General features: G+C 51.7%; 1 protein-coding gene across 5 annotated transcripts; it reads right to left on the bottom strand.

Annotated features, from left to right (window-relative positions):
* Positions 1-383: 383 nt before the first annotated feature.
* Positions 384-25,574, bottom strand: KMT5A (lysine methyltransferase 5A). 5 transcript variants are annotated; one of them, XM_016924540.4, is made up of 8 exons: positions 25,462-25,574; positions 20,062-20,183; positions 18,829-18,985; positions 14,346-14,565; positions 13,176-13,263; positions 6,098-6,157; positions 4,655-4,845; positions 384-2,242 (listed from the first exon to the last, which is right to left on the bottom strand). In XM_016924540.4, exons 1-8 carry the CDS (start codon positions 25,469-25,471, stop codon positions 2,032-2,034), a joined length of 1,059 nt encoding a protein of 352 aa, XP_016780029.2. In that variant the 5' UTR covers positions 25,472-25,574; the 3' UTR covers positions 384-2,031. The 5 variants fall into 5 exon arrangements, with proteins under 5 accessions (XP_016780029.2, XP_024203892.1, XP_024203894.1 ...); XM_024348124.3 differs by lacking the exon at positions 25,462-25,574 and adding an exon at positions 20,434-20,755; XM_024348126.3 differs by lacking the exon at positions 20,062-20,183 and having other exon boundaries at positions 25,462-25,564.
* Positions 25,575-26,029: the final 455 nt, after the last annotated feature.

The following is a 26,029-nucleotide window of genomic DNA, read 5'->3' as shown; positions in this document are numbered from 1 at the left end:
AAAAAAAAAAAAAAAAAAAAGGCCCAGGTGTGGTGGTGCATGCCTGTAATCCCAGCTATTCAGGTAGCCGAGGTACAAGAATTGCTTGAACCAAGGAGGTGGAGGTTGGAGGTTGCAGTGAGCTGAGACTGCCCCACTGAACTCCAGCCTAGGTAACAGAGACTGTCTCAAAAAAAAAAAAAAAAAGCATTAACTTTTAATCGTCACATACCCTATGGTCCCCAGTATACAGATGAGGAAACGAAAGAGCTCAGAGTTCTGAGAAACACGCTCAAAATCACGTCAGTAAGCTTTTCTGGTTCCCCAGGAGGATGCTTACCAAAGCTTAGACACATGCTGGTGTGACAGTCAAATTGTAAAAACAGAAAGACACACAGGTGGCCTTGCCTGGCAATAAATATTTTAATTTGTTTCATTTTTATGATGACAAATAATTTTCAAGTTTATTTCCTTGTTTAAATACAAAGCTAAACCACAAACAGGTATAATCAAGACATTGTATCTCACATTTACACTCCCATCGGATCCTCTTCCAATTTGCTGACCACTGACCAGGCTAGCGGGGGGTGGGAGGGAAGACTTTCTTAGGTAGCACCGTTGTGAGGCCCAAGGTGGGGTTGGGGGGGAATCAAAGACGAGGACAGCCTCTCATACCTGTCTCCATTCACATTTACCTGGGACCAGGGTGGGCAGGAGACACCAGGTCATGGCTCCTGAGCCCCGGCCCCCTGGACTGAAGGGACAGTGTGTGAGAATCAGTTCTGTGAAGGGCGGGAGGAAGCAGCCACCTATTCCTCCTGCCTTCACAGTTAAGGTGAAAACCTTAGCCCTATCCTTGATTCCTGGGGGCTGCCGGGCCCTGCGTGCTCCCCTGCACACCTGGGTGCCTTTCTGAGGCTGGCAGCAGCGGCCGGGGTCAGGGATCCTGGGCTCCTAGGCTCACACCTCAGCTCACAGTTGCGTCCTTGCAGGAGGACACTGGGTGTCTGACAAACACAAGGCCTCGACAGCAGGTCTGGAACTTTCAACCCCAGCAGGATGAGGGGGAATGGGGGTGGATGTCAGGTAAGTAATTTCTGGTCCCACTACAAAACTTTATTTTTGATTAGAGTACCATTCTCAATCTCTTCTACAAAAAGCAAAAAAAAAGCAAAAAAAAAAAAAAAAAAAGCCACTTCACTCACTTCAAGACCTATATACATGTAAGTTGTTTTCTGTGGGTTTTTTTTTTATTTTTAATTTTTTTTAATTTTTATTATTATTTTTTAAAATAAATTCAGTGTTCACATTTCTATAAAGAATTAACCCAGTTTCAGGAAACCCTGCCCCAGCAGGGCAGGTAAGCAACACTCTCCCTGCCCACATCTAGTTTGATTTCGCGCCCTGATGCTTCAAGGTGCCCAGAAAAGCGGCAGCTTGTGGAAGAGGAAATCTATGCCCAGCCCGTGCTTGGGGCCCAGGGCTCAGTAAGCTTTCGAGAAAGCAGAGGGGAAGACTAGCTTACTGCAAAAACCTTTTTAAAAAATATTCATACACTTCAGTGAGCGCCTGTTGAGACGTTAGGAGAACAAGAGCTTGGAAACATCCCGTCCAGGCCATTGGGAGGCAGCGTCTTCCTTACACCCCGTCCCTGGATGTCGGGGGTGCAGGGGGAAGGTCCCGGCTCTTCCACTGGAGAAAGGAGACTCACCTGGCTTCCTAGTTCATGTTTGACTATTTCCTCTAAAACCTGTGCTGAGTCTTTGACTGCATGCACGGGAAGCACAAACGTTCGGCTTGTATGCAAAAAAAGTACAAAAACAACTAGAATATAAAAGTTTTGGTAATATAAGGCCATCTGTTCAAGTCCACCTTGGAAACCTGTAACAGATATTTAAATACTACAGTGAAAAGGCATCTTAATATACTTTTTAAAAACATCTGAAGTAATCCGCTAAGATTAAGTGTGTAAAAAAAAATTCAATTCCCTTTGAGGGCACTTTGTCCTTTGAAGAAGGGAAAGTGGGGCGGGGAGGGCACGGGGCCCACCGGTTAATGCTTCAGCCACGGGTGAGCTTCAATGGAAGCCTTGCTGCGGTCCCCATAGTCATACAGGAGCTCCTCCCCAGCCGCGATGTCGCGGGAGGCGATGAGAATGAGGTGAGGTACGCCGTCGATGTCGTGCAGTTTGGTTTGGCAGTTCCCACATTTGCTGTGATTGATCAGTCTTCCTAGGCGATTTGTCTCTCTAGTTGCATCCACGCTGGAGGGGAAGGAGGGCCAGAGAGGATTAAATGGATAAAGAGGCTTTTCAACCTGAAGAGAGTCACACTTGTGCCCAGCTCTGGTGGGATGCTGATTTAAAGCCATGTGTTTTGAAAAGATTCAATTCATAAAGCTATTTTCTTTTTCCTTTTTAGAGGGGGTCTCGCTCCGTCACCCAGGCTGGAGTGCAGTGGCACGATCACGGCTCACTGCAGCCTCCACCTCCCGGGCTCAAGTCATCCTCCTCCCTCAGCCTCCCGAGTAGCTTTGACCACAGGTACATGCCACCACATCAGGCTAATTTTTAATTGTTTCTGTAGAGACAAGATCTCCCTATATTGCTCAGGCTGGTCTCCAACCCCTGGGCTCAAGTGATCCTCTGGCCTTGGCCTCCTGAGTTTTTGAGATTACAAGCACGAGCCACCAGGTCTGGCTCAATTTGCAAAGCTTTTTTTTTTTTTTTTTTTTTTTTGAGAGGGAGTCTCGTCGCTCTGTCGCCCAGGCTGGAGTGCAGTGGCACGATCTCAGCTCACTGCAACCTCTGCCTCCCGGGGTAAGGCAATTCTGCCTCAGCCTCCTGAGTCGCTGGGATTAGAAGCGTGTGCCACCATGCCAGGCTAATTTTTTCGTATTTTTAGTAGATACGGGGTTTTGCCATGTTGGTCTGGAGCTCCTGACCTTCATGATCCATCCACCTCGGCCACCCAAAGTGCTGGGATCACAGGCATGAGCTACCACGCCTGGCCCACAAAGCTATTTTTGAGAGCCTGCACAGGCCCTGGGTGGGGGGATGGGGTAGGACCCAAAGGGCTCTTCATGGAGGCACAGGAGGAAATGGTAGAGTTTCACAAAATAAATGGATTAAAAAAATCAACCCCGCCGGGTGTGGTGGCTCACGCCTGTAATCCCAGCACTTTCGGAGGCTGAGGCGGGTGGATTACCTGAGGTCAGGATTTCAAAACCAGCCTGGCCACCATGGTGAAACCCTGTCTGTGCTAAAAATACAAAATTAGCTGGGCGTGGTGGCGCATGCCTGTAATCCCAGTTACTTGGGAGGCTGAGGCAAGAGAATTGCTTAAACTTCGGAAGTGGAAGTTGCAGTGAGCCAAGATCATGCCACTGCACTCCTGCCTGGACAACAAGAGTGAAACTCCATCTCAAAAAAATAAAATAAAATAAAAAATAAAAAATTCAACTCCACTGGTCCTAGCCAGGCAAGATCAATTAGTGATTTCCAGAGCTGCTCTGGCCAAATGCCCTGAAAGAGAGCCAGGTGAGCTGCTTAACAGGTTTTCATGTGACTAGCCCACTTCTCCCCTTGGATGAGATAACATCCAGGACAGCTCCAATTCCAAAGATTAAAAATGGGAAGCTGGGGCCAGACACAGTGGCTCATGCCTGTAATCCCAGCACTTTGGGAGGCCAAGGTGGGCAGGTCACAAGGTTAGGAGATCGAGACCATCCTGGCTAACACAGTGAAACTCCATCTCTACTAAAAATACAAAAAATTAGCCAAGCATGGTAGCATGTGTGTGTAGTCCCAGCTACTCAGGAGGCTGAGGCAGGAGAATCGCTTGAACCTGGGAGGTGGAGGTTGCAGTAAGCCAAGATTGCACCACTGCACTCCAGCCTGGGCGACAGAACGAGACTCCGTCTCAAAAGAAAAAAAAAAGGGAAGCTGGGGCCAGGCGCAGTGGCTCACATCTGTAATCCCAGAACTTTGGGAGGCTAAGGCAGGCAGACCATATGAGGTCAGACCAGCCTGGCCAACATAATGAAACCCTGTCTCTACTAAAAAAATATATAAGAATTAGCTGGGCATGGTGATGCACACCTGTAATCCCAGTTATGTGGGAGGCTGAGGCAGAATACCTTGAACCCGGGAGGTGGAGGTTGCAGTGAGCCAAGATTGTGCCACTGCACTCCAGCTTGGGCGACAGATCGAGACTCAAAAAAAAAAAAAAAAAAAAAGGAAGCAGGCGATAATTGCATCACAGCTTTGAAAAAAGGCAACAACAGCCCGAGCGCAGTGGCTCACACCTGTAATCCTAGCACTTTGGAAGGCCAAGGCGGGTGGATCGTCTGAGGTCAGGAGTTCAAGACCAGCTTGGCCAATGTGGCAAAACTCTACCTCTACTAAAAATACAGAAAAAAAAATTAGCTGGGCTACTCTGGAGGCTGAGGGAGGAGAATTCTTTGAGCCTGAGAGGAGGTTGCAATGAGCCGAGATCACACCACTGCACTCCAGCCTGGGCAACAGAGCAAGACTCCATCTCAAAAAATAAAAAAAAAGTCAACAACAACAAAACCAGAAGACTGGCCACCAAACAGAATCAGGAGTTCCTGGCCCTTTGGCCTCTCCTCACTGCCCAGAGGACAGAAAAGCCACTCTAAGCAACAGTGGACTCACCAGTAGGTTTTGCTCAGATACTGAAAATAGTACATGTAGCAGCCTGTGGAAGGGTCCTGTGCGTACAGAGCCTCCCGTTTCTTGGCGTCGGTGATCTCGATGAGGTCCCCGTGGTATTCCACCACAAAGTCACCCCGGGAGAACTGCTTGGTGGCAATCACACCCCTGCCTTTGCCATCGATGAGGTCAATCTGTCAGGTGATAAGAGAGGGTGTTGGTTCATAATAGCAATGGATGCCACTGTGCACAGCAGGTCTCCGGGGAGCTGGGGGCTTACCCCAGTCTTTAACAGCTGTACTGAGCCATGTCATAAAATTCACTCACTTTACATGTACAGGCTGATGGGTTTTATGAAGTGTATACAGCTGTGCAACCGTCACTACAGGCCAGCTCTAGAACGTTCCCTCACTCCACAAACGTGGTTCCTTGGTGCTCATCTGCAAAGCAGTTACATCAGAGCTCGTGAGAGATCTGCTAGGTGGAGACTGCCCCATTTTGTAGATGAGGAAACTGAGGCTTAAAGAGGCACAACCACGTGTCTGAGGCCACACAGCTAGGCAGTGACACAGCTCAAATCCACACACCTGGTTTCTCTGTCTAGGGGCTGTGCGCTATGCCTTCCTAGGCGAACAGCAGGCCCAGTGTTCTGGGTCTCTACCTCATTCCACAATTTCTCTCCTGTGTCTCCTCACTCTATTCTACATGGAGTTGAATGGGGTTGCTGGAGGGGCCCAGGACTTAAGCCGGAATCCCCCTAGGTGGTGGGTGGAAGTGGAAGCTTTCTGAACCCGGAGCCCTAGTCTAGGCCCATCTGAACCCCACTGTAGAGAGTACTTCTCCTCTCGCCCAAACTGAGTGTGGTTGAAATACAGTAAGAGAAAAGCACATTTCTTGGGCATTGTCATTATCTAGGAAAACAGTTTAAAAATGTATTAGTTTCTCCTTTTAAAAGTTTCCCTGGGCATCAGCTACATATTGTATAATCCGATTTATATGAAGTGCCCAGAAGAGCAACTCCACTGAGACAGAAAGCAGCTGAGTGGCTGCCAGGGGCTGGGCAGGGGAGAGGTGGGGATGGTGGGCAGTGGTAAGTAATGGGTAAGGGTTTCCATTTGGGAGGATGAAAAAATTCTGAAATTAGACAGGGATAATGGTTGCATTGCATTGTGAATGTACAAAAAGCCACTGAATTGTTTAACCACAATTTCTAAGAAAAGCTTCCCCTGGATAACATTTATATACAAAGTCCATTTATGTTTCCTTCATAAGACATTTCCTTAACAACTTTTGGTATTTGGCTCTTTGACAACCTAATAGAGTCTGCCTGGTCACCATGGCCATTAGAGGGTTAAAGCCACATGGTGGCCACTCTCAGCCACGGGACCAGGGAAGGTGAGCTCTTCCAGCTTTAGCTATGATGCAGCAAGCACAGCAGCCCCTTACCTTCATTCCTTCTTCCTTCCCACTTTCAATCAATTCATCTATTCTTTTCCTTTCTTCAGACTGGGCAGAGAGAAAGAAAAACAGCATCAGTATCTTCTCCTAGGCCCATCATGCATAGCTTGATGGTCTTGAGCCCTGATTGCCCAGGCCATGCCCACCGGGCCACAATCGGCCTCATTTGGCATCACTGGGGATGATGGGTCCCCAGTGATGGCAAAGCCCCCAAGTATCCCTCCTTTTCTCATCACCCATCTGTTGTGGAAGATCTGTCACCTGGGGTTCAACTGGATCAGGAGGGAAACAGTGGGGACCCAAGAACAGAATGGGGCTCGTAGATATGTTCTGTTGCCCATGCAGCACGTTAAAAAATATCCAACTTGCCCACACCTGAAAATCAGGCCTCTGACTTCACAGAAAATCAGGTACAGTGGGCCAGGCGCGGTGGCTCACGCCTGTAATCGCAACACTTTGGGAGGCCGAGGCGGGCGGATCGTAAGGTCACGAGTTCGAGACCAGCCTGGCAAATAGGTAAAACCCTGTCTCTATTAAAGATACAAAAATTAGCCAGGTGTGGTAGGAGCCTGTAGTCCCAGCTACTCGGGAGGCTGAGGCAGGAGAATCGCTTGAACCTGGGAGGTGGAGGTTGCAGTGAGCCAAGATTGTGCTACTGCACTCCAGCCTGGGCGACACAGCAAGACTCCATCTTAAAAAGAAAAAAAAAAAGAAAAAAGAAAATCGGGTACAGCAGATCAGAGGCTGTGCCCTTTGGATGGGACACACGCAGTCCACATGGCTCTGGTCTGATGGCTCATACTTCTGTTTAGGATCGCTGAGATTCACCTGTATGGAGGCCACCACCATGGATGAGAAGAGGGCCTCCAATCCCGAGGGTCAATACAGCCCTGAACAGAGAACTGGGAGGGGGCACCCCTGGATCCACCTCTCCTCTAAGGCCACCCCTCCTGCACCTACCTCCATCCCTAACCCTGGGTTCTACTGCTCTGCCACTGCACAGATACTACAGAGCAAAAGGGAACCAAATGAAGACAGATCAGAAGCTCCAAACCAGTGTGGCTCACCCCAAACCAGCATGTCTTGACGGCATAGACTTTCACCAAACCAGATGGCACGTGTCAGGAGCCTGACACCAACTGCTGAGCTCAGCCCATTCCCCCTACACAGAGGCCCAAACCAGCCTGCAGCTTTTCCAGGCACTCAATCCACACCTGCAATGTGCCAGGCGCTGCAGTCTGTGCTGGGAACAATGGTGAATGAGTAACCTCAAGGACAGTCCCAAATCCTGCCACCTCCTCTCCATCTCCATTCCCACTGCGGCCCTGCAGCCCAGCCGAGGCCCGGCCCCACCCCGGCCCCCTCGCTAGTCACCAGGCTTTCACTCTGACCCCAGGGAACACTCAGTTCTCCATAAGGTAGCCAGAGGGGTCTTTTAAAATGTAAATGAGGCCAGGGGCGGTGGCTCTCTCCTGTAATCCCAACACTTCAGGAAAACCAGGAGGAAGGATCGCTTAAGGACAGGAGTTAGAGACCAGCCTAAGCAACAGATCCAGACCCTGTCCCTACAAAAAATAAATAAGCTAGGTGTGGTGGCATACACCTTTGGTCCCAGCTACTCTAGAGGCTGAGGAAGGAGGAGGATTGCTGGAGCCCAGGAGGTTGAGGCTGCAGTGAGCCATGACTGTGACACTGCACTCCAGCCTGGGCAACAGAGTGAGACCCTGTCTTAAAAAAAAACAGAAAACATGACCAGGCATGGTGGCTCACGTCTGTTATCCCAGCACTTTGGGAGGCTGAGGTGGGTGGATCACTTGAGGTTACGAGTTTGAGACCAGCCTGGCCAACATGGCGAAACCCCGTCTCTACTAAAAACACAAAAATTAGCTGGGCGTGGTGGCACACACCTGTAATCCCGGCTACTCAGGAGGCTGAGGCAGGAGAATCGCTTGAACCCAGGAGGTGGAGTTTGCAGTAGGCCAAGATCGCACCACTGCACTCCAGCCTGGGAGACAGAGCAAGACTCCATCTCAAAAAGAAACAAAAAACAAAAAAAAACCTTCCCATAAACTTATTTAATAGTAATATACCTAACAAAACCTCACATATCAATATTAACCTTAAACATAAATGGACTAAATGTTCCACTTAAAAGATATGAAAGATAAGGGTCAAGAAGGTTAAAAAAAAATAAAGATATACACCTGTAATCCCAGCACTTTGGGAGGAGCTACTTGGGAGGCTGAGGCAGGAGAATGGTGTGAGCCCGGGAGGCGGAGCTTGCAGTGAGCCGAGATCACGCCACTGCACTCCAGCCTTGGCGACAGAGCAAGACTCCATCTCAAAAAAAAAAAAAAAAAAAAAAAAGAAAGATATATATTGGTGGAATAGATTTAAAAAAAAAAAACAAACTTGGTCAGGCACAGTGGCTCATGCCTGTAATCCCAGCAATTTGGGAGGCCGAGGCAGGTGGATCACCTGAGGTCAGGAGTTCGAGACCAGCCTGGCCAACATGACGAAACCCTGTCTCTACTAAAAATACAAAAATCAGCCGGGCATAGTGGTGCACACTTGTAATCCAAGCTACTTGGGAGTCTCAGGCCAGGAGGCGGAGGTTAGTAAGCCATAATCATGCCACTGTACTCCAGCCTGGGCAACAGAGTGAGACCTTGTCTCAAAACAAAAAACAAAAAACAAAAAAAAAACAACCAACAGTAATATACCAATGTTGGTTGTTACTTAGCTGTGACAAATTCACCAGAGTAACTTAAGTAAGAGAAGATGGGTAAGGAGTCTGGGGAACTCTCTGTATTATCTTTGCAACTTTTCTATAAAATTAAAATTATTGGCTAGGCGCGGTGGCTCACATCTGTAATCCTAGCACTTTGGGAGGCCGAGGTGGGCGGATCACAAGGTCAGGAGTTTGAGGCCAGCCTGACCAACATGGTGAAACCCTGTCTCTACTAAAAACACAAAAATTAGCTGAGCGTGGTGGCAAGCGCCTATAATCCCAGCTACTTGGGAGGCTGAGGCAGGAGAATTGCTTGAACCTGGGAGGTGGAAGTTGCAGTGAGCCGAGATTGCACCCCTGCACTCCAGCGCGGGCTACAGAGTGAGACTCTGTCTCAAAAAAAAAAAAATTGCAAAATAAAAACATTTTTAAAACTTTTTGGCTGGGCGCTCACGCCTGTAATCCCAGCACTTTGGGAGGCCGAGGCGGGCGGATCACAAGGTCAGGAGATCGAGACCATCCTGGCTAACACGGTGAAACCCCGTCTCTACTAAAAACACCAAAAATTAGCCGGGCGTGGTGGCAGGCGCCTGTAGTCCCAGCTACTTAGGAGGCCTTTTTAATTATTTTTTAAGATGGGGTCTCACGGCTGGGCTCAGTGGCTCACGCCTGTAATCCCAGCACTTTGGGAGGCCGAGGCAAGTGGATCATGAGGTCAGGCGTTTTGAGACCAGCCTGGCCAACGCAGTGAAACCCTGTCTCTACTGAAAATACAAAATTAGCTGGGCGTGGTGGTGGGCGCCTGTAATCCCAGGTACTCAGGAGACTGAGGCAGGAGAATCACTTGAACCAGGGAGGTGGAGGCTGCAGTGAGCCAAGATCGCGCCATTGCACTCCAGGCTAGGTGACAGTGTGAGACTCTGTCTCGAAAAAAACAAAACAACAAAAAACCCACAAAAGATGGGGTCTCACAATGTTGCCCAGGTTGGTACTGAACTTCTGCTCTCAAGTAATCCTCCCACCTCAGCCTCCCAAGTAGCTGGTGTCTTTTTTGTTGTTAATTACTCCCCATTGGAAAACAAGCCCTACGGGCTGGTCTAGTTTACTGTGGAATCTCCTGGTCTAGAACAGTGCACACAGCAGGCCCTCAAAGCAACACCACCACCATCACATACACAACCACCTTGCTGTGTGACCCATTCATTGCAAGTGTGCAGAGAGTGCTGAGAAGTACGGGGGCCCGTGTAAACGGGAGTGATCATGGAAAGACCAGGGTAGTGGAATGGGGGTTTTTCTGCTGGGACCAAACACGGCAGGTAGGAGATGCGCAGAGGGAAGCTGGGACCAGGCCAGATGCCCCGGCACAAAGCCAGGGAGGCTGAGTCTCCCAAAGGCCTGGAATTTGGGGCCTGCAAACAACCAGCCCTGGGTTTTCTAAAGGGACTTCTGGCAGGAACCCACAGATGGGCCTAGAAGGAGATGGAGTGGGAGGGATACAAGGTTGGAACTAGGGCGGTTGAGGAGCGCCTGTGACCAGGAAGGAGGGGACCTTCCCAAGCGGAATCAGCAGGCTGCTTGCACATCTGGCCCTGGGGCCGAGCTGGGCATGAGGAAGCCCAGCCATTGCCAAGAGGCATGGTCCCTGTCCCGCTGCTGGCTGCCACCCCACCCACAGCCAGGCTGGCCGGCCAAGGGGCCCCTGCAGTGAAGCACTTGGTGGATAGGGCATCTCTCCAAGGCCCACCTTGTGTCCAAACCCAGCAGCCCGGATCCCACCCTGTTGCCCAGGACCCACGCCCTGGCGCTAGGCCCGCCCTGGCTGCTGTCTTCAGCCTCAGTGGAGGTATATAAGAGGCTCTGAATTGCAGTTTCACCCCAGACCATCTGGCCAACAACAGGCTGTATTATGCCCCACCCTCCTGGATCCACAGCCTGGGCCCAGCATGGCAGTCAGGTCAGGACTGACCTCACCCTTCAGATGAGCCCCAGCTGTCCCGTTCTTGGGCTTTATCTGTGCAGTCAGAAAATATTCCACCCTGACCAGCTCTAGCCACGTCATCCCGGCCAGCTATGGCCTCCCTGCCCTGGCCAGCAACAGCTTGCATGGCTGCACTCAGCAGAGCCAACACAAACAGTGGGGGGCAAAGCACGGCTCCCGGTCCAGGAACAGGGCGAGCTTTCTTGTGTTTGCAGACTGTGCTTTAGGGAAGCAAGTGTGTTCTTCCCTTCTGCTCATCTGCTGCAAGATTTAGCAGACCTGCATCCTGTCCCATCGCAGCCTTCACTCTGCCCAGCACAAACTCTTGCTTCTTATTAACAAGGCCAACTCGGCTCCCCCCACCCTAAAGTCCACAGCAGCCCTTGGTGGACGCTCAGCAGAGGCCCTGTGTGTGGGCACACTGCAGCTCCAACCCTGGCTGGGAGGTGTCTGGGATTCTGTGGTCTGGCACCACCTCGCCATCTGCAGTGCTGTCTTTTTTTTTTTTGAGACGGAGTCTTGCTCAGCCACCCAAGATGGAGTGCGGTGGCGCGATCTCGGCTCACTGCAACCACCGTCTCCTGGGTTCAAGTGATTCTCCCATCTCAGCCTCCCGAGTAGCTGGGATTACAGGCACCTGCCATCATGCCTGGCTAATTTTTGTATTTTAGTAGAGACAAGGTTTCACCATGTTGGCCAGGCTGGTCTCGAACTCCTGACCTCAGATGATCCGCTCACCTGGGCCTCCCAAAGTGCTAGGATTACAGGTGTGAGCCACTGCACCTGGCCCAGTGCTGTCTTTAAGAGTGACCTAGCAGGCCGAGCACGGTGGCTCACGTCTGTAATCCCAGCACTTTGGGAGGCTGAGGTGGGCGGATCACCCGAGGTCGAGAGTTCGAGACCAGCCTGACCAACATGGACAAATCCAATCTCCACTAAAAAAAAAAAATACAAAATTAGCTGGGCGTGGTGGCGAATGCCTGTAGTCCCAGCTACTCAGGAGGCTGAAACAGGAGAATCACTTGAACCCAAGAGATGGAGGTTGCGGTGAGTCGAGATCACGCCATTGCACTCCAGCCTGGGCAACAAGAGCAAAACTCCATCTCAAAAAAAAAAAAAAAAAAAAAGTGACCTAGCACAGCCTCCCACTGCCGACAAATGTTTTAAACAGCTCATTCTTGGCTGAAAGACATTGCCTTTTTCAGGCAATAAAACCAAAGCTGCTCTCTGTGGGGAAGAAAATGGACCTTTTTTTAAAATTTTTTTAAATGAAGCTTCATCAATTAAAAGAAAAAGAGAAAGAATACTAGACCACTGTGTATCTGCGCATTTAACATCAAGAACGCTGAAGGAGTCCGCATGAGGGCTGAAATGCTGAAACTGCCAAAGCCGGGGTCCCCACCTCTCTGTGTAGGATGCAATCCTGAGCACCTCTCCCAACCCGGTGGTCACTGTGGGGGTGAGGGAGAGCAGAGGGGCAGCCCCAGGTGTCCCTGAGGGGGAAGAGCAGAGGGACCTGCCATGCCCTGCATTTCCTTCACAGAAAGGCAATAACCACACCTCACTGCAGCAAATATTGACTGCCTGCCGCATAGCTCAACCCTCTGTAAACATGGCAGCGGAGGCCCGCATAGGCCAGCTGGCCTTCCAGCCGGTGCTGCTCACTGGTCTGCAGGCTCCTAGCATGGCAGCAGCGTGGGAAAGAGCAGACGGGAGTGACAACACTAGGAAGCAGGGGTGGCGATAGTAACAGTTAGCTGGCACTTACTGAGTGCCAAGCATGGTTCTAAGGGTTCCTCTTGCATGACCACATTTATTGAATGCTCACCACAGCTCTAGCAGGTGCTACATTATTGTACCATTTTACAGACTGGAGAGCCAAGGCATGGACAGGGTAAGTGACTGGCCCGAGGCTACGCAACCAGCAAGTGGCCCCAAGCCACTGCTGTTTAACACCCTGGGCCACAACATGGAAACTTCCAGAAAACAGACAAGAAAAGCCTCTGAAAGAACAGGCAGCCTTTCCCACAGTCCCAGGCTCCCAATGGCTCTGCCAACAAGTCCTGGAAAATCCACCTTCAGAGTCACACCTGGCTTTCCCTGCCACATGCTACAAGTCACAAGGTTCCTTCACACAAGTGTCTTAACCAAGCCCTGCAGTGACTCCAGCAGAAAGGCAGGACAAGCTTTGTGAGGATCCCCGATAGATCCAGGAGAAAACCAAGTCCAGAGAGGCCAAGAGACTTGCCCCAAGATGACGAAAACAAGGCTGAGGACACACACATACGCACACGCCAAGCACTGCCTGGTGGGCCACCCTGCCCCTCCACAAACTGGAATTTAAAGCACGTGACTACCTGCAGCTCGGCTTTGCTCTTCCTGGAGCTCCTTCGGACAGGGTAGAAATCCGTAAGTTTGCGATTCTGTTGCGTTTTTCCTTGAGCTCTGGGTAAGAGGGGAAGAGGAGAAAATAAATATCAGGACTGAAAACCTGGAGGCACACAGCACCTTAGAAGGCACACACCGAGGAGGCACACAGCTCCTTGGAGATGATGTCACTTAAACACCTTTGTCCACTGGAGCCTGCGGGTCACTCAGTCACCTGCCCATGAGGGCCTCAGAGGAGTTTCAAAGACGGGCTGCTGGCTGGGCGCAGTGCCTCATGCCTGTAATGCCAACACTCAGGGAGGCTGAGGCGGGAGGATCACTTGAGCCCAGGAGTTCAAGACCAACTCAGGCAACACAGCAAAACCCCGTCTCTAAAAAATGGAAAGAAATTAGCCAGGCATGGTGGTGCACACCTATGGTCCCAACTACTCGGGAGGCTGAAGTAGGAGGATCACTTGGTCCTGAGAGGTTGAGGCTGCAGTGAGCTACTGCACTCCAGCCTGGATGACAGAATAAGACCCTGTCTCAAAAAACACAACAGTCGGGCATGGTGGTTCACGCCTGTAATCCCAGGACTTTGGGAGGCTGAGGCAGGCAGATCACGAGGTCAGGAGTTTGAGACCAGCCTGACCAACATGGTGAAACCCTGTCTCTAATAAAAATACAAAAATAAGCGGGACATGGTGGCATGCACCTGTAATCCCAGTTACTCAGGAGGCTGAGGCAGGAGAATCGCTTGAACCCAGGAGGTGGTGTTTGCAGTGAGCCGAGATCGCACTATTGCACTCCAGCCTGGGCAACAAGAGACTCTGTCTCAAAAAAAAAAAAAAAAACACACACAAAACACCAATCACCAAAAAAGACAAACAAAAAAAAAATAAATTTAAAAAACAAAGGCTGCTTATGCTGGGGTGGGTAAGGAGGGGAGGAAGGACAGGCTCTTGAACTCTGGACCCATGCCAGATCCAGAAACTGACAAACAGTGGCATCCCTGCTGATGACTCGGGGCATCTGAGTCTTTGACGTGAGAGAGGCTGAGAGGTGGCCACTGAACCCCCATGGGCACCTGAGCAGGCTTCCCTGGCGTCAGAGGAACCAAACTGCTCCATGTTAGGAAGAGGACTGAAGGGGGCACTTACTTTTTTCGAGGGGCCTGTTTGCCCTTGATGGGCTTTTTCAGGGCTTGCTTGGCAATGGCTGCATTGGTGGAATCACAAGATGAGGGTGGAGTTTTTGGAGGTTCTGCTGCTTCAGATTTTTGGTTTGGAAAAGGTACCAGGGGACCTCTCCTGGCGTCTTTGATCTTCTGTTCCTCGGACTTCATGGCGCTCCGTACTGCGTTCCCAGCATTTCTTTTCTCTGCAGGCGGAGGTGGGGGAAAGACAGGGGTTTATTCTGTACTGTCTCTCAATTTCCAGACGACCAGCTGCATTCTAAGACAAGCTTTGAGAAGACAGGATCCTGGGTTTGTCAGGCAGGAGTGCCCTTGGCCTGTTAAGCCCCGTGTCCGCTATGGGCTATGACAGGGGGAGTGCCTAGCTCCAGCTCGATTTTTTGACCAAGACACTGGGCAGAGGTTTTAGGCTTTTGCGTCTTGACGTGGGAGATAGAGAGCCTGTGAGGCAGAGGCACCAGAGACGGAGACGCTGGCAAGGGCGCTTGATCAATAGCTTTCAGGAATCAGGTTGCAGACTCAGATCAAAAGCTCCATTCCTGAAGGCTGGGACAGCATTAGGGGACAGGAGTAAGGTGACAAAGCAGAAACTCTTCCCCAAGAGCTGCCTGGCACCCTTCATTTCAGACTCCGAAGAAAAAGAAGGTCCCCTTCTAGTGGGGTTGAAGCCCCAGGTTCACAGCAGTTCTCAGCATGGTGCCCCAGCAGACTGGCCTGGGTATCGGGAGACACACTGCAATGATCTGTCACTTAAAACACTTGTGGAGTGCCAGTGTTGGAAAACTGCTTACCTTTTTAAAAAATGTTTTACTTTTAAATAACTAAGTAAATAGGCTGGACACGGTGGCTCCTGCCTGTAATCCCAGCACTTTGGGAGGCCGAGGCGGGCGGATCACGGAGGTCGGGAGTTCAAGACCAGCCTGGCCAACATGGTAAACCCCATCTCTACTAAAAATGCAAAAATTAGCCAAGTGTACTGGCGGACACTTGTAATCCCAGCTACTCAGGAGGCTGAGGCAGGAGAACTGCTTGAACCTGGGAGGCGGAGGTTGCAGTGAGCTAAGATCATGCCATTGCACTCCAGCCTGGGCGAAAGAGTGAGACTCTGTCTCAAAAAAAAAAAAAAAAAAGAAAAAAAAATTAAGTAAATAGTACGCTGCTCACAGATATAAAATGGTGCAGCCACTTTAGAAACAGTTTGACATTTTCCCAAAAAGTTAAACACAGAGTTACCATATGACCCAGCAATTTCACTCCTAGGCATCTATTCCAGAGAATTAAAAACATATGTCCCCAAAAAAATCTATGCAGGAACGTAACAGCTTATTTGTAATAGCCAAAAAGTGGAAACAACCCAAATGTCCATCAACAGATGAATAAACAAAATGTGGCCTATCCACAAAAGGGAGTATTATCCAGCCATAAAAAGGAATGAAGGGCTGGGCAGGGTGGCTCCCCTGAGGTCAAGAGTTCGAGACCAGCCTGGCCAAGATGGTAAAACCCCATCTCTACTAAAAATATAAAAACATTAGCCAGGCGTGGTGGTGTGCGCCTATAATCCCAGCTATTTGGGAGGCTGAGGCAGGAGAATAGCTTGAACCTGGGAGGCAGAGGTTGCAGTGAGCCAAGATTGCACCATTGCACTCCAGCCTGGGTGAGAGAGAGAGACTCCTTCTCAAAAATAAAAAAAAGGAATGAAGCACTGATACTTATTACACCACGGATGAACCTTGAAGACATGATGCTCAGTGAAAGAAGCCAGACACAAAAGGCTATGTATTTTGTGATTCCATTCATATGAAATGTCCAGAACAGGCAAATCCACAGAGACAGAAAGTACTTTAATGGTTACCTTGGACTAGAGGGATGGGGAATCGAAGGTGACGCCTAATGGGTACCTTTCTGGGGTGATGGAAACGTTCTGGAATTAGACCGTGGTAATGGTTGCACAACTCTGTGAATATACTAAAAACCACTGACTCATACGCTTTAAAATGAACGTTATGACATATTAACTATATCTAGATAAACAAAACAGAAAAATAAATAAATACATTAGGCCGGGCACAGTGACTTCACCTGTAATCCCAGCACTTTGGGAGGCCAAGGCGGGTGGGCCACCTGAGGTCAGGAGTTCAAGATCAGCCTGGCCAACATGGTGAAACCCCATCTCTACTGAAAATACAAAAAATTAGCCGAGCGTGGTGGCGGGCACCTGTAATCTCAGCTACTTGGGAGGTTGAGGCAGGATAATTGCTTGAACCCGGGAGATGGAGGTTGCAGTGAGCCGAGATTGCACCACTGCACTCCAGACTGCAAGACAGAGCAAGACTGTGTCTCAAAAAAAACAAACAAAAACCATTAAAACCATCCAGATCTTTCTTCCTCCTCTACACACCTTCCTGGGTGAAATCAGAGAGAATTAAAGCCAGGACATCAGGCCCAGGAGTGTGTGGTGCCCGTGAACATCATCTATCACTCAGTCTGTATCACAACAGAATCACGGACCACAGCCTGGACCTTGGGGTCTCCAAAGTCCAGCTGACCTAAATTCTTTTTATTTTTATATTAGAGATGGGGTTTCTCTCTGTTCCCCAGGTTGGAGTGCAGTGGCATGATCATAGCTCACTGAAGCTTTAAACTCCTGGGTGCTAGGGATCCTCCTGCCTTAGCCTCCCAAGCAGCTGGGACTACAGATGCATGCCACCATGCCAGGCTAATTTTTTTTGTTTTCATTTTTGTAGAGATGAGGCCTCACTATGTTGCCCAGGCTGGTCTCAAACTCCTGGGCTCAAGCAATCCTCCTGCCTTGGCCTACCAAAGTGCTGGAATTACAAACCCGAGCCACCATGCCAGGACTCTGACCCAAAATTCTAATCATGGCCATTTAGTAAAACCATGAGCCAAATACACTAGCTTGTATACCAGGCCACCATTTGGTACAATGTATAGACTGCCCTATTTTAAAGGACTAGAGTCTGGGCAACTACCATTTATAGACAGCGCCTCTCCCCAATCCTATGGGCAGGAATTCTAAGTGCCACAGGTCGAGGGATGAGCTGGCAGTCCAGGGGTGAAGAGCTGGCACATGGAGTCCACCACAAAGCCCTTTGGCATCCACGCTGCAACCACCCTTCAAAATAGTCCTGTGTGTGTGAGGTCAGACTCCTCTCTCCCCATTTACAGATGAGAGAACAGAGGCTCAGAAGAGAGCAGCAACCTATCTAAGCCTCCTTCTTTCAGGTGGCAAACTTAAGATTGGAACCCAAGTCATCTGAAGATCAAATAAAACAATATTGCCCTGTGTACCAGGGGAGATCAAGCACAGGGTGGGCTCCTGTCCCCAGTTCAGGGCTTGCCCAGCCCTGGTTCTCAGATCCGGCCCCAGAGGTCATGCCAAATCGTCATTTATGACACTTTCTGTTAGCGAACACAAGGCTTCCTTGTATGGAGCTGCTGGCAGCCAGAGGCTCTGCTTCTTTCAGACAAGTTTTAATTAGAAGAGAGCATGGTGAATTGGGGAAAGCTGACACTCCCCACTGCAGCTTTGAAAGGGAATATTTGGATTAGAGCAAGATGTCTAAGAGGTTTCAGTTTGTTTTGCAAGACCAGACCGTTTTCATTAACCCTGTATTTTCGGGTTTAACATTTTAACTCCAAATCTCATTGCATAGGATGCTGCTTCAGAAACTAACACCAAATGCTTGAGTGGCAGGAAACTTTAGAAATGGGGTCAAGGCAGCTAGGCGCGGTGGCTCATGCCTGTAATCCCATCATTTTGGGAGGCCAAGGCAGGTGGATCACCTGAGGTCAGGAGTTTGAGACCAGTCTAGCCAACACGGTGAAATCCCGTCTCTACCAAAAATACAAAAATTAGCTGGGCGTGGTGGCGGCCGCTTGTAATCCCAGCTACTCAGGAGGCTGCGGCAGAAGAATCGCTTGAGCCCAGGAGGCGGAGGTTGCAGTGAGCTGAGATCGTGCCATTGCACTTCAGCCTGAGGGACGAGAGCGGAAATCCGTCTCAAAAAAACAAAAAGAAATGGGGTCAAGGCCAGCTCATAAAAGGGAAGGAAGTCAGTTCCCTACATGAACACATTAGTTAGGTCTGCAATTGCCTGGTCTGTACAACCTGAATTCATGACTTCTGCACTTTCAGCACTTGTGAGCCTCTCTAATTGTGGGTCAGGTATGTTATTTTTGCAACTAAGCAAGACAATCAAGCTTGAAGGATATGCTAACTCTTGTGAAAGCAGGGAGAACCTGTCAAACCAACAGGGCACACACCCTGGGACAAGCCATTCTTTCAGCAGCAAGACAGAACATGGCTCAAATCTCTCAAATCTGAGACTGAAAAGGTTGGATAAATATATATGTGCATTCTTGCAGAGGACAGAGGCTTCTGCAACCCGACCAGCTGGGATCAGAACGAGGCCATTTCAAAAGCTTACCTTCTCGTTTCCTGTAGATTCCGGCTAATGGTTTCCCCTGGCATTTGACTTCGTGATGTGTAACTGAGTTCTCTTCCTGAAGGGGGAAACGCATTCCAGAGCATTTGTTCGGGCTCATGTAGGAATAGATCTTTGACTGCCCGGTAAATACGTTTTCCTAAAAAGACAAAAGCATATTCTGAAAGAGGCTTGAAGAAGAAGATCCTAGAGCATTCACGAGGAGGAGGAATACAAAAGATGAAAATCAGACAACACCGTTTTTCAAAAACTGGGCTACCAGGGGATGCCAGCCCCCATTGTCTCAGGAGAGCACTGGCAGGTTTAGAATCCCAGGTCCAGTGAAACGTTTCCTAAACGCGCTGGTCTCTAAATCACTAAGGGGACAGCTGGCCAGCAGGAGAGTCGGCTGCAACCCAAGGTCTATATAGGAAGGAGACAGCCTACCCGCAACAGGGAGGTCAAAAGGACCTGGGCATGTGAAGAGCTAGGCTATCTTTAGGAGTTCACTGCCCTGGCAGGAGCCGCAGGGACTCAGCACAGAAACACGCCCCGGGGAACCTGATTAACCACTTGGTGCTGAGGGTGGCTGGAGGGCCTGTCAGTACAGCCAGAGCCCCGTGAGCGCCGGAGCCTGACCCCTCTCAAATCACTGCAGCCCCGCAGCCTCCCAGGGCTGCGACGGGAGGACTTCTCTCAGGGTGACTGGGGAAGCTGGGAAGAGCAGGAGCCACAGCCAGCGCATTCGGGGCGGCCACTTTGTCGCAAGCCGCACCTGGGCGTCAGTAAGAGAGTGGACGGGGCGGTGGGGCGGTTCAGGTCACTGCGGGCGTCTCTGGGCGTGGGGCCCCTCCTCTGAGTAAGTACAGACGGAGGAGGGCGTCCCCAGCAGCAACGCCGGGCCCTCGCCGCCTCGGGGACCATTCAACACCGAGGCGGTGAGACCCGTGACCTCTCCGAGGGGCCCGCGCAGGCCCCGCACAGCCTGGGACCGCGGCCACCTCCGGGGAAGTAGGGTCTTGGGCTGCGGAGACGCCATGAAGGCGCAGTCAAACTTTTCCGAGGTCAAACACCGCCAGGCTCATGGCGGAGCCGTGTGGGCGCCACTCCCAGCCAGGCGGCAGCAAAGGAAGCGGCCCGGCCGGGCGCCCCGGGCGGGTACCCGGGGTCGCCCATGTGCTCGCGGCCCCGGCCCGGCGGGCGCGCCGCAGGGGTGCGGGGAGGGTGCCTGCTTACCCCGTCGGTGCGGGGCCTCCCCGGGCCCCTCCGCTCCACCATCTCCGGGCCCGGGGCCGTCGCTGCCACCGCCGCCGCCGCCGCCGCCGCCTCCACCGCGCGGGGCTTGGACATCTTCCTGCCTGGAGAAGGGGACCCGGGGGAAGCGGGGGAGGGGGCGCTCAGGGCGCGGCGGGGCGGGGAGCGGGGCCGCCCGGGCCGGGCGCCGCGACGGCGCCTCCCGCCGCAGCCATATTTCGAGGCCCCGGCTCTGGTGAGCCGCCCGCGCAGCCGGGAGGGCCGGGCCGGAGCCCGCGTCGCCCTCCCGCCGCCCGGCCCGGCCAGGCCCCGCGCGCCGCCCGCCCCCCGCGCGGCCGGGCCCGACACACCCACCTGCAGCCCGGCCAGGCCCATGGCGGCGCGCCCCGCGCCCTCGCCGCCGCCGCCGCCGCGGCCCGGCCACCACCGCTGCCGCTGCCGCTGCTGCTGCTGCCGCCGCCACCAGCGCCGCCGCGGCGCCCCGGGGAAGGGCCGGCGGCGCCCCACGGCGCCCCCTTCCCCCATGGCCGGCGAGGCAGGGCCCGGCACCCGCGCACCGCGGCAGCCCCGGGCCGCCCGGGGCGAGGCACGCAGGGAAGGAGGCGCAGGCGGCGCGTCCTCCGCAGCCCGCCCGCCCGCTCGCAGCCGCCCACCGTCCGGCGCCTGGCCCGGGGAGGGGGCTGGGAGGGGCGGCGCCGCAAGGCCGCTCCGGAGGGCGGGCGGGCGGGCGCGGCGAATCCCGGCTCGGGCGCGCCCCCTCTCGCGCGGCCTCAGCCACTCGCGGAGGAAGGGGTGGGAAACACCGTCATGACAGCCCAGGCTCCCGCCCGCCCTCCCGCCAGCCCGCCCGGCTCCTTTTTCCGCTGGCTCTGCGGATATTTTGGGAACCCGGTCTGTGCCAGACGAAATCAGCAGCGGTGAACGCGCCAGGCCAGGCCCTCGGGTGTGCCCGGCGCTGTGCCCACCGAGAGTTTCACAGGCATTGAATCCTCCCCGCACGCCCACGGGGGCAGGTCCTGTCGGCATCCCAGCTTACAATGGTGACACTGTGACTCAAGGGATGTGCAGGGGTTTGTCCCGGGCCACAGAACTAGGAAGTGATGGGGCCAGGTGTCAAACCCAGAAGGGCTGTACTTGACCGGTAGGAAGCCCTGGGGAGACAGAGCCAGGGGTTATAATGATCGGTTTCCTGGGCGAGTCTCTTGCCGTTATCTCATTGAAACCTCACAGCAGCCCTGCAAAGGTAGACACCATTATTATCTCTTTTCAACAGATGGAGAAAGTGAGGAGCTTGGCCAAGTTCTCAGAACTAGATGGGTTTTCAGCCCCAGCCAACTGACCCTATGGCCTTGCCCTCCCAGCCACTACCCTTCCTGGTTACAGATGAGGAAATGGAGTTTGGGAGGAGCAAATGGTCTTGCAGAAGGGTTTAACACGTCACCTTGTTCTCCTATCCCGCCGTGAGAAAATGCCCCCATAGGCAGACGAGGTTCCCGTCACTCTGGTGGCTGTTTCAGCATAGCTCACTGCCCTGCACCACTACTCTGTGGCCATTAAGGCTTGAGGGCCCACAGCCAGATTCACTGTATTTGTGCAAAGTCATAGATGCAAACAAGACACTTCAAGGCATCCAGCTCCTGCAGCCTGGCCCATGGCCTAGGAGTCAGGGGCTGGACTTATTTCCCTGCATCTGCCCAGAGGTGTTTTGTGACCATCGCCAAGTCACTTCCCCAGTCTGGGCCTCAGTGTCCTCATGGGTAAAAACCAAGAACCTTGAATTCCATAATCCACCAGAGCACCTTCCAACATCCACAGATAAGCAAATGGCTGTTTGTAGCCATCCTCCCACCTAGCCTCCCTCGCCTCCCATTGGAACGGATAAGACTGAGTAGGATTAGGTGGTGACAGGTCACTGCTCAGACAATCCCTCCCAAATCAGCTCATGCTTTAGCATCCTTCAAGGCAGGGTCTCCAGCCCAACCACTAACTCCAGTGGGCTAGGTACTCTGCCTATGCCCTCTCAGAGCCTACTACAGTTGAATGTCCAAAAGATTACCCAGAGGGTGAAAGAGGATTCGAAAGTGACACTCTGATAACCAGGTTGAGCCATTTGAAAGCGTCTTCTATTTCTGCAAGGCAGAGAAGTTTTGCAGCTTAACTGCCATGAGAATCATGGTTTTGGAGCAGGAAGCACCCACATAGATCATCTTGTCCATTTCACATTCTAGTATACCGAGCCACACCCCACGCCCCACTCATGGTCATAGCTTTCTCTGCATTTGAGCCCCCAATTGCAGGGGACACATTACAAGTCTAGCACCTATTCCTCTCAATTCTGCAGCTCCAGTACCTAGAAGATGTAAATACAGATCATTCAATGTAAGTTTCAAAACAGTCCTTTCTCCGCAAGTTTATACGTATATAACAAATACACCAGCTGGGCGCAGTGGCTCACACCTGTAATCCCAGCACCTTGGGAGGCAGAGGAGGGCAAATCACCTGAAATCAGGAGTTTGAGACCAGCCTGGCCAACATGGCGAAACCCCGTCTCTACTAAAAATACAAAAATTAGCTTGGCGTGGTTGCGCATGCCTGTAATCCCAGCTACTTGGGAGGCTGAGGCAGGAGAGTCACTTGAACCCAGGGGGGCGGAGTTTGCAGTGAGCCAAGATTGTGCCACTGCACTCTATCCTGGGTGATAGAGTGAGACTCTGTCTCCCCCAAAAAAAAGAAAAGTCTGTATTTTTGGAGACCCCCCCCACCAGGTGCTAAGGGATAATGAACTGAAGATGGCAAAATGAGGAGGGCAACCAACCAAGAGACCATTCAACAATGGCAGTAGAAATAGTGAAAGGTAGGTGGACTGACCCCTGAGACTAATATATTGGGGTTGTAAATATTTGCATGATTATAAAACTTCAAAATGAGTGAGGTGTTGCCTGGCATCTGACCAGTTTGTTTCTGTGACCCAGCAGGGCTCTCAAAGTGAATTGCAAGTTCAAAGCCCAATTTTCTAGAAGAAAAAGACTGTTCATTTGAAGTGCTGTAAATGATTTGGTATTTACAATTCTAAATATTGGCCAGGCGTGGTGGCTTTTCCCTGTAATCCCAGCACTCTGGGAGGCCGAGGTGGGCAGATAACCTGAGGTCAGGAGTTCAAGACTAGCCTGGCCAACATGGCGAAACCCCGTCTCTACTAAAAATACAAAAATTAGCTGGGTGTGGTGACAGGTGCCTGTAATCCCAGCTACTTGGGAAGCTGAGGCACAAGAATCACTTGAACACAGGAGAGGGAGGGTGAAGCGGGCTGAAATCACTCCACTGTACTCCAGCCTGGGCGACAGAGAGAGACTCTGTCTCAAAAAAAAAAAAAAAAAAAAACTAAACTAAATCTAAATATCCAATTTAATAGCTTGCAAGGGCAGTAAAGCCTAAGAAACAGGTAACTACTAATTTGGGGGTCAAGTGAGACAGTGAGAATCAATAACTAATAATTACATAGGTGATTTGTAAGCTGGCCATGGGAGGAGCTGACAAACATTATCTTCGCTTTGGGTAAGTAAGGGAGGTTGGGTGGCACAAGCAAAGACCCAGCCAAGCTAGAGTCTGGACAGCAAGTTTGGACTTCAGGCTTCCTCTTCCAAAAAATGAGAATAACAATTTGTAAAGATCAATTGAGTTAATAAAGTGCCTGGCCCTCAGTGGTAATTATTATTATTTTGTTATTGTTCTTGTTTGTTTTTTTGAGATGGAGTCTTGCTCTGTTGCCCATGCTGGAGTGCGGTGACGTAATCTCGGCTCACTGCAAGCTCCACCTCCCAGGTTCAGGCAATTCTCCCTGCCTCAGCCTCCCAAGTAGCTGGGATTACAGGCATGCGCTGCCATGCCCGGCTAATTTTGTATTTTTAGTAGAGACGGGATTTCTCCATGTTGGTCAGACTGGTCTCGAACTCCCGACCTCAGGTGATCTGCCCGCCTTGGCCTCCCAAAGTGCTAGGATTACAGGTGTGAGCCACCATGCCTGGCCATAATTATTATTTAGTCATATTTTAAGTATTTCAATGATAGATGGTTAGTTTTCTTCATAGATTAATTAATGCACTACTTTTAAAACAAGTAGTTTAAATGATTTTGCTGTGATGAGAAAAATGAACCCAGGAAGCATAGTTTTATTAAAATTTGTCAGATAAATTAGTCAGATAATGTTAAATATACTTTTAGATGCTTAACACTTTTCAAAGGAAAAATATTAGTATTAATTTTCTCCAAGAGTTGGGTGATGAAGCTCTTTAACCTGAAGTTTACTATGCCTCATTTTTTCATCAGGCTCTGGGTAAGTCTTATCCCAAAAGAACCTCTAGGGATGCTAGGAGAATAGATCAACTGACTTCAGGGCCTGAAAACAAAGGGACCCAATAGATATTTGCTGAATGAATCATTATTTTATTCATTATTATTGCTATAGGGAGCATACTGCACTAAAGCAAATTCCTACTAACACTTGAAGCCTTGAAATTTTGAGAAAAATATAATACCAAAACTTTTTTTTTTTTAATACTAATTCTACTCAACTTTCACGCTCAAGTTTTTGGCCCTTTGGCGTGAAGGAGACGCAGCGGCTGGAAATGACCAAGCGGTTGGAGATCTCTTTGCCGCATACCTGGGAGGCACTGTCCTGACAGCCAACTAAGTATGCAGAGGACTTCAGACAGGGCATCGCCTCCCAGGGCTGTACAAGCCCACCCAAGCCATCTACCGGGGGGCGAAGTCCTGACCAGATGCGGGGCGAACGACCGCGCCCGCGAGATGCCAGGAACCCGTTTCACCCCAAAGTGGGCCAGCGGGGCCCGGCCTTCGCTCCAGCGGCGCAGAGCTGACTCAGGACGTGGGGAGGGAGGAAAGGCGCCTGCTGCGGTGTCCACCCTGACGCGCACCCCAATATGCAGGTTATCGATCTGCGCCTTCGCCTCGGGATCACCTCCTTTCCCAAAGAGAGAGGGCCCCAAAGTGGGCGAAGCCTCACTCCTGCCCCCGCCCCACTTCTATCAATAACACCTATTCCCTGGAGGTGCCCTGCGCTTTAGTTTCCAAAGAGCTCTGACATATGGATCTGCTGCCGTGGAGAGGCAGGCCCGCAGGTGTTCACTTCATAGAAGGGAAACAGAAGCACGGCAGTGGGAGGGGTTTCTGGGGGCATCTGGAGCCGCAAGGGGGGGCCGGCGGGTTCCGCAGCAGCACCCCCTCTCCCCCCACGCGGGTCCCCAAGCTTGCCCCGAGCCACCCGAGGAGGACGCCTCCCCGCAGCCGCTGCCTCCACCCCGGCAACCCCTCCAGCACGACCCCCGACCCAGCCGCTCCGGTGCCGGCCACTTGGGCAAATACCTCTAGCCATGGCTCCACTCTGTCACCGCCTGGGATCTCCCGGGAAACCCAGCTTTCGAAAAAAGTTGCAACAACTGCAGCCAACTGCTCCGCCGGGCTCCAGCTGCTCGCCCCGATTGGCGCCGCCGCCCGCCTCTCCGCAGGCTGACCGTAGTGATAGGCCAACTCGGAGAAAGGCCCCGCCCTTCTCCCGCCTCTTCGGCGGCGGGGCGTGTCCAGCCGCCGCAATAACTACAAACGCTTTCCCGACAGGTCCCGGCGGAGGAGGTGGGAGGGGTGTTTAAATTTGACCGTCGCCAGACGTTGATTGGCTGCGATGGAAGACACCCGAGCTGCCATTGGGAGGCCCCAGATTCCTCCCCGTCCCGCTGCTGAAGCTCCGCCTCCGGAGCGTGAGTAGCCCGGCTGGAGCCCTGGGCTCCGAGCCGACCGGATCTGGGACTTCCGGTTCTCTGTGGGCTTGACCGGAACCCGACCTTTGACCCCTCGATCTTCCCTTAAGAGCTGGGAAACCTGAGTCTCCCAGCAGTTTAGCAACTCCAGCACACCGACCTCTCCAGCAGTTTGA

Source organism: Pan troglodytes, chromosome 10 (assembly GCF_028858775.2).
Source record: "Pan troglodytes isolate AG18354 chromosome 10, NHGRI_mPanTro3-v2.0_pri, whole genome shotgun sequence".
NCBI lineage: Eukaryota > Metazoa > Chordata > Mammalia > Primates > Hominidae > Pan > Pan troglodytes.
This window is presented reverse-complemented; position numbering and strand designations above follow the sequence as displayed.